This window comes from Etheostoma cragini, chromosome 20, assembly GCF_013103735.1.
Source record: "Etheostoma cragini isolate CJK2018 chromosome 20, CSU_Ecrag_1.0, whole genome shotgun sequence".
Classification (NCBI taxonomy): domain Eukaryota; kingdom Metazoa; phylum Chordata; class Actinopteri; order Perciformes; family Percidae; genus Etheostoma; species Etheostoma cragini.
In genome coordinates this window covers 4,616,452-4,624,891 of record NC_048426.1, presented here as the reverse complement: position 1 = coordinate 4,624,891, position 8,440 = coordinate 4,616,452, and the positions used below count along the sequence as shown (strand labels likewise).

At 44.6% G+C, this 8,440-nt stretch overlaps 2 protein-coding genes across 2 annotated transcripts in view; both read right to left on the bottom strand.

Annotated features, from left to right (window-relative positions):
• Positions 1 to 8,440, bottom strand: part of galcb (galactosylceramidase b) — a 379,778-nt gene that overhangs the window by 271,407 nt on the left and 99,931 nt on the right. The gene's annotated exons all lie outside the window — the stretch shown is intronic.
• syt16 (synaptotagmin XVI) overlaps positions 1 to 8,440 on the bottom strand; it is a 35,593-nt gene that overhangs the window by 2,366 nt on the left and 24,787 nt on the right. The window contains exons 4-6 of the mRNA XM_034859134.1: positions 7,758 to 7,997; positions 4,387 to 4,637; positions 468 to 982 (exon numbers count right to left, since the gene is read on the bottom strand). Of these exons, the coding sequence (XP_034715025.1) occupies positions 468 to 982; positions 4,387 to 4,637; positions 7,758 to 7,997 (1,006 nt within the window). The remainder of the gene's footprint in view (positions 1 to 467; positions 983 to 4,386; positions 4,638 to 7,757; positions 7,998 to 8,440) is intronic.

Here is an 8,440-nt window from a genome sequence, read left to right as displayed (position 1 = left end):
CACACACACACACACACACACACACACACACACAAACACACACACACACACACACACACAGACACAGACACAGACAGAAGATGTGAGACGGCTGATCAGTGCTGGAATGTAACTAAGTACATTTACTCTAAGCACTGTACTTAATTACAAATGTTGAGGTACTTGTCTATTCTACTTCTCCTCCACTACATCTCCTTTTTGGCACACAAAGCACATGTAGTTGATAAAATCTGATGTTTTATTATAAAGTAAACCAGCCAACTATACTGTATAACGGCCCACAGGTCCCGCTGAGATGATGAGACCTTTATACTCACAACAAAATGTTTCCAGTTTCTAAAATGGGAGGGTTTTTCTGCATTGAGTACTTTGACTTTAATTACTTTAAGTACATTTTCCTGATGATACTTACGTAATTTTACTTTTCCAAATTCTTTACAGTGTGGTATTAGTACTTCTTCTACTACTGTTTGCTGGTACACCTATAACTATGTCTTAGGCATGGTGTGCACTTCACCTTGAGGTTGCTGCGAGGCTCCAGAACCAGCGTTGTCTCAATGGTCCCCCCGTCCGGGTCCAGCCCACCTAAACGCAGCACCTTCTCACCCATCATCCGCTCACGGGACATCCGAGAGGCGCCGAGCGCATACAGCCTGAACCTCACGGCCGACATGTGCAGCTCCGACGCCTCCAGGCGCGAGAAGCGGAACGTTTCGTTGAAGTGCGGCAGCGAGCCTTTCTGCACCGCCGTCTTGTGGCGTTGCTTCTTGGAGGGGAGCAGGACCATGTGCACCTGCCACGAGTCCATGCCGCTGCGGGCCTTGTCCGGGATGTCCCGGGCCGCAATCACAGAGACCAGCAGCTTCTCCGTGTCAGGGCGGTACTCCAGAGACAGGACCAGGTCTCCGCATTTAGAGATGGGGGCTCGGGGGGAAGAGCACGTTGGCAGAGGCGAGACATCATCCTGGGGAGGCTGCTCCTGCTGAGAGGAAGAAAACCAAGCTTACTCGCTCATTCATTTGGACCAGGTCTGCCTTGGACTGGAACTGCCACTGTTCATCATACCAACTGCTAGGATTGCTGCTATAAATGCTATATAATGTGTACATCTGTATTAGTGACTCCACCGCCAGGAGCAGATGGCCCACCAAGGGTCTGTCTGAGGTTTCTGCCTCTTTAAAAGGAAGTTTTATTTTTACTAAATAAAGTAATAAATCATTTAAAAAACTTTTTTTATTCACGCTAAACGAAGAAAGACCCCATATCAGATAAATACAAGGAGAAGCCCTCAAAGACGGATAGAAATTCTCATTTCCACCTCACACATAAAATATATAAATATACATATATAAACACAATGAAATATCCGCCCACTGTTTATCAAGTTCTTGTTTATTAAGTATTGTATATCATTTTGCTCTTTATCTTTCTCGCTCTAAGTTTCTGTTGCAGTAAAATGTGGCTGGGATTAAAAAAAAGATCTCTAAAGGACCAAATAAATACATAAATGAAAAGGGCCAATGGCTGCACCAGAATCCAGACCAGTCACACTTAAAACTATAAACTGGACTTTAATGTTGCTGATGTTTTGCTAGTCATTGTATTATAAATCATGTTGGTATTTATGATGTTTGATCTCATTGTTAATAGGATGTTTGTGGATACCTTTATAACACGCACCATTTGAGGCTGACTCAATTGCATCTTTTTAGTGCTTGCACAATGATAATAAAGTTCTATAAAATAGAAATGGGTGAAATAATTGTTATCAGTGGCACAGATAATGATTGATAAAGTAGCTTGTTCAGTGTAAAGTTGGAAAGATTTTGGATTATCTTGTAAAGACTCACTGAATGATTCCCCAAAAGCTTTTTTCACATGTTCAGAGGCACGAAGTGAGCAGCAACCCCCCCCCCCCTTCTCTTGTTCTTCTCTATGCAGCCAGTCTCAGCCTCCCGCACAGTCAGCAAACACATTACTGATTGTGTCGAGTGTTGACAGAGCGGGGCTGCGTGTTGCCGTCGACATGGCAACCGCAGAGACGGAGAAGATAATCACAAAGCCGCGGCTCGGGTCTATTGAACATGCAGGTCAGGAGGTCGACACATGAAGAAAGAAACACTGACTCACCTGAGGAGCATTTACTACTTCTTCTTCTGCAGGCAGTAGAAGTACTAAGAAGTACTAAGAAGGACTAAGAAGTACTAAGCACACCGAGGCCACCGCCGGCGCCCTAGTCCTGTATGAAAAGCCAATGGGTTCACAATTGGCTGTGTGAATGGGGACAGACTGGGAGTCCGTTGCCTTTCCATGTATTGTCTGCCTATTTTGGGGCTAATTCAACATGTTTAATCGGCCTGGGGGCCAAATATTTCCCCTTACATTCATCTCTAAAAGAACCACGATCAAGGCTGTGCTTAAGAGGAATGGCTATCGTGTGATAAAGCGATACTTTACTTTTGTTTAGCTGCCAGCATTTTAACCCTGTTTTTATTCCAGCGACTAGCTAACGGTAGGCTAACTCAACCTGCTGTTAAGTGTAGTGTTGACTAGCGTCTGGTGCAGCGGTGCTCCTGTTGCATCATAACGTCTGTTCAGGAGCATCTTTAGAGAGAAGCGCAGTCAAACTGAACTGAGGCATGTGTTATCCCCACCTTGGTCTAAAGTACCCTGTTGGTAGAACTCATGTACCTCTTCATCGATTCACTATGTATGTTATAAATGTAGAACAATATTCATCATAGAAAACGATAATTCTTTTTTTTTTTTAATACAACTGAAAAGTGAACATTTAGGTTTATATATTGGTTTGGTCACCAATAATAATACAACTTGTGAAGCTGAATCTTTCAACCATTTATCCATTACTTTTAGCTAAAGAATTATCAACTGGTTTGTCACAAGTGACGATTCTCGGACCAATCCGTGCAGTGTTTTTACTCCACTTTCTAGTATCAATCAGATACAACATATTAAGAAAATATAAGTAGCAATAACATCAAATCAAGTTTAAAATAAAAATAATAAAATAATAAATAACAGTCCCTGAAATTATAGTAGCACTGCACCACTCCTGAGGCAGTAGTACTATTAGCGGCAGCAGTACTAGCTTTAGCATGAGCATTGGCAGGACTGTTATATAACTGCATAAATAAACTGCTACAACATGGCTCCACTGATCCAAAAGTTATTTGTTATTTACGAAGCGTTTCTAGATGTGTCAGTGTCGCCCTTTGTGTGTATGTGTGTGTGTGTGTGTGTGTGTGTGTGTGTGTGTGTGTGTGTGTGTGTGGGAGGTGTTTACTGCACAGATTGCTCCCAATTTCAAAGTGTGATTCGGTGACTGAGAGGTTGATACAGTAGATTCTACATTCCCACTTTCCTACATGTACAAACAGAAATACATGTTAGTAGCTGTGTGCAAGTAGTTCTGCGTTATTTGTACACACACACACACATACACACACAGAGAATATTCATGAGCTTCTGCCTGTTAGCAAGCGCAGCGTGGAGAGCGAAGGAAATATCAACTATTTACACAGAAGCTCGAGGCGTCAGTGAGCCGTGTTTGGTGTGATTCTTCCAGAATGAACCTGAGAGGATGACATGGCAGAGTGCTAATCCCCTCACAGCTGAATGATGATGATGATACCTCTGCCAAGCATGATGGGTAACAGCAGGGCTGCGGTCAGCTCACTGACCCCGTTAAGTAATCCCTGCCTCGGTTATTTATTTATTTTCTTCATTTGGGGGATTATTATGAACTGAGAAAGTGTGAAATGTTGTTGAAGTTTGATTGGTTTGTAAATTTGTGAGGTATACTTATAAACATAATCGCAAATGACTGCCTAACTTGCTTTTAATATCAATGATTATAATTGAAAACTCACTTGAATGGATTTTTGATTTAGAATAATAATCCACACTCCTCTTTATTATTTTAAACCAGAGCTCTTCAACGGGGGTCCGAGGCCCCTAGGGGGTCTTTAGAGTCACTCCGGGGGGGGGGGGGGGGGGGGGGGGGGGGGGGGGGGGGGGGAAGAGCTTTCTGGCCTATATTGCAATGTAAGGTATTCACTAAGATAGCCACTCACATTTACATTAAGTTGTACAAACTGTAGAATTTACTGTGCCACATGTATGTGTAACATTAAAAGATGATTAATAAAACCATGCCAACATTTATTATTTCAATAGCTTAGTATTCTATGTAAAAAAACAAACAGGTATAAAGGCTTTAGGCCGCCCTACATGTTATCCTAGACCCAGTTTAAAATGCTACTTTATTTCATAAGATATGAAGTAGCAGTCCCTGCTCTGTCTCTCTTTCAGTTAAGAGGTCCTTGGCTTAAAGAATGTTGAAGAAAATGCAGAAAGCCGCAGTACCTCGGGGCTCCAGGTGGAGGCGCTGTCCGCGGCGTGGCTTTTTTTGTGATCCGCAGCCTTCTCCGTGTCCTCCCTGCCATCTGCGGCCTGCCGATTCATACTCGGGGTGGGACTGCCCCTGGCGCTTGAGGTTTTCGGTGCAGGAGGGTTGTTGGGCGAGGCCGCCGCTGCCGCCGCCCCCCTCTCGCTCTCCTCAAGTGCCGCAGACAGCGGGTCCTGGAACCCCTGCTGCTGGCTCTGGGCCTCCATTTCTGCACGAGGGAGGCAATATAGGAGGGAAAGTCAGCATTAGGCTTCTCTGGTGGTCAGCTTGAAATCTGTAGGTGTAAGGACAAAAGCTTTGACTAATTTCACCCATTTTTTAAAAGAGCAGGAGTAGGGCTAGAAGGGAGCACAGAGTGGCGCCGGCTCCACCAGAGATATGACAGCCAGTCCACAAACCAGTGGGTGAGGTCAACAATGCTACGTCCATTATTTTTTATTTTTTAAACAATCTGATATTAAATCGGTGTGCCTGAGGTTTCTGTTTAGTTTGGGCTGATGTGTTAAGGTGTTTTCAGACGGTTTTAGACATCTCACTAGTTTAAGCTCCAGAGTGAGACATCTTAATTCTATCCTATCTTTGATGTGAGATGCACATGCTCAGTAGCTAGGTAAGACCCTATCAGCTAGATAACTCTTTCTCCAGCTTTGGTCAGTCCAAGGTAGGATTAGCTGGGAGACTTCTTCTAGACCAGGGCCACTTGTGGCATACCTGCAGAACAGGGACAGGAAGTAGTTCTTTTGGAGATTATGGTCAACTAGTGGCTGTTGGAGCAGTGTTTTGCCATTGAGAACGAGCTAGCATGCTACGGTTAGCCACCTTGTTTCTAGTGACGTAGAAAGCTGTGCAGATGTTGAACAGCTTCCCCTGGAGACTGAAGACAGAGGACATTTAGAAACTCACTCAGAACAGCATGGATGGTTTTTTTTTCAAAATGTGTTTGCTAAGCAGTTATCAGGAGATTAGTCTATATCCACAATATTCCATTTCCGGGATTTCTCCGTTGCCAACGGAAATCCCGCCAGATTTCCCTCTTTACGGCCGGATGTCCGTACCCTTGCTCTGTCTCTGTGTTGGCGTTCTAACCTCTGGTGGATTTCTGAGGACTATGGTTAACTGCTCCTTTTTCTCCCATCCCAGAATGCTGTGTGGACTAGCCAGACCCTCCTTCGCGGCGCTGTGGAGGAAGGTCTGGCAACGCGAGAGGAGATAAACAGTTGGGCTTTTCCATGGCAGAGCATCAAGGTAAGACTGGATGTAAAGTTATGACTATGCTAATTTGGATAACATTAGCTATCATCAAGATCGTTACTCTTTATATTCATTCACATTTATGCATGAGGAGAATGTGCTCGGGTTTTCATGGTGGGAAAATATAACCGGTGCTGCATGATCCAGGCTCAGATGATAATCCAGATTATGTTTTGGAGGATGTTGGGATTATGATTAATCACAATTTTTAGGAAGAACATTTTAGGAACATAACTTTTGGCTGTGTGTAATACTTGACTACACAAACTCATGAATTCAGATGACATGTATAATGGTGCTTCTCTAAATATCACAACAAATCGAGTATGGCCTCCAAAAATAACAAATAGCAAAAATGGATGTGTTTTTGTATCTTGCCTTTTGGTTTTCCTAGTCTCCTTTAAAAGGAGAATTCCGGCCAATTTTTATCTCAATTTTTTATCTCTAGCTTCCATCAGTCATGTGTGTTCAGCCAGGCTTTCGTGAAAATCATAACGCAGCAGTTCCGTGTGTATTTGTAGCTCATCCATTTTGTGTGTGATGGACGTGGTGTTGGTGAGTAGTTGCCGGCTGCGGGAGGTGAGGAAGGCGGGGACGAAGGCTGCCTGCCTGGCCAAGGAATCTACCACACAGATCGGCACTGCCAAGCCTCCTACTCACCAACAGTCTCACAACAACAAGTCTCCTTTAAGATGATCTAAATCTTGTCAATTAGTTATCAAACCTACAAATAACACTTAAACAACAAACAAGTCCATTCGACAAAAGTGACAGACGACTAAATCGTCCTGTTTTTGCAAGTTGCCTTCCAGGCCGCTATGAAAACACCAGAAACCAGCTGACTACAAACAAGTGTCCTAATTAATGCTGCTGTCTGTGGAGCCTCACATCCAGCCACAGCGGGCCAATCCCTCTGAGCCTCCCTGAGCTCTTTACGGCCCCTAATCTGCAGTAAAAACCTTATCTGGGGCCTTTTGGCTCATTGACACTGGGATGGATTAGTGGAGGATCCTGCTGCTTTTCTGTTTGTACGACTTTCAGATCTCAAACAACAATCTGCTCTCCCTCAAGCTTCTCTTCCAAATGTTGAGTTTTTAAATGCTTAAAAAGAATCAGTTGTGACCCGGGCTTGGCCAGGAGGCCAGAAATGGCATTTTCCCATTAACGGTACCTGCTCGCCTCGGCCGATTATTACCGCCTCATGTGTGAGGCGAGCCGTGGCTGGTCGTCATAGCAGCAAACTGCCGTGACCTTACGCGACACACAGAACAACGAAGGTGTGTTGTTTTTGATTGTCGGCGTGTTGCCACAGCCTGAAGGCAAGAGACTACGGGAGATATGAAGGGATGCCATTTAATGGGAAGTGAACCTGTGAAAATGACACACGACAATAAGTAATTAAAGTTTCCTGATGGAACTTTAACAAGCTACTGGGACTTGAATAACAAATATGATGCATGCAAACGCATTGTTTTAAAATAACAAGGAGACAGGAATATTTATCAGAGACTAAAAATAGACTATATAGATGGACGCCACGTGTCCACTTCCTCCCGCTGTACAAAATGAGGCCAAAATCTCCCAGATACGGGCGCCGCCATCTTGTAATCTTGAGCCAGAGTCAGCACAGTAATGATTGGGCAGTGGAGCCGCGGCATTAAAGTCCTGCCCATACTCCCGCCCGACCAATCGCGAGTCAATCAAAGCTGTCAATCATTATCGTATAGCATCAAATAACTAATAAAACCAAATTGATCATGAACAAACATCAGCGTGATCAGAATGATCTAAAATGACAAAAAACATCTTTGGGCAAAATGTATTTGACGTCTATTTAGATTTTTTTGTTTGGCCCAGGTCCCATTCGCTAACATGGAGGGGGCGGGGCCTATAACCTACACTGCAGCCAGCCACCAGGGGGCCAATCACATGGGTTATACTTATACACTCCATGCATCTACTCCTTGTATAAATGGTATGGCCAGACCTCTGACATCTTACAAATGCATGTGGATACATGGATGTCACCATTATGTGTGCAGATGAATGTGTGTTAAGGGAGATTTTGGCAGCACACCTTCACAGTCTGACGGCTCGGTGCTGCCCTCCTCCTGGTCCGACAGGCGGGTGAATTTGTGGCGTCGGCCCAGTGACAGCTGCGTCTGCTGCGGCTGCTGCTCGCTGCTGTTTGCTGCTGCTGGGGGACGAAAAGTCTGCGAGCGCGACACGGAGATCTCAAACTGCTTCAGGACCTCCGCTTCACTGTCAGAAGAGCTGCTGCCTTCGTCAACATCGTCATCGTCACCGTAGCTGCTCACTGGAGGAAGAGAAACACAGGGAAACACAGGGGGTGATGAAGGGGAGAAACTGGGAGAGGAGAGGAAGACAGTAGAAGAAAGGAAGGGAGGAAGAGACAAGAGGAAAGGAAGAGACAAGAGGAGCAGAGGAGAGAAAGACAAGAGGAGAGGAAGAGAGGAGAAGAAGATACAAGGATGAACATAGAGGAAAAAGGGAAAAGAAAGAAAGAAGAGAGAGGATGAAACAAGAAAGAAAGGAGGAAACAAGAAAGAAAGAAAAGGAGATCTAGATTGAAGAAAGCATAAAAACACTCCAGTTGATTTTTAGAGAATCCCTCCATTTCTGGCGGCGTCAGCCCCGGCCGGTATCGGCCCCGCCGGCCGGTATCGGCCTGTTAGAGTACGAGTCTCAGATGTTAAACCAACAACTTCAACAGGCAACCGCACTAACTAGTTTGTTCTA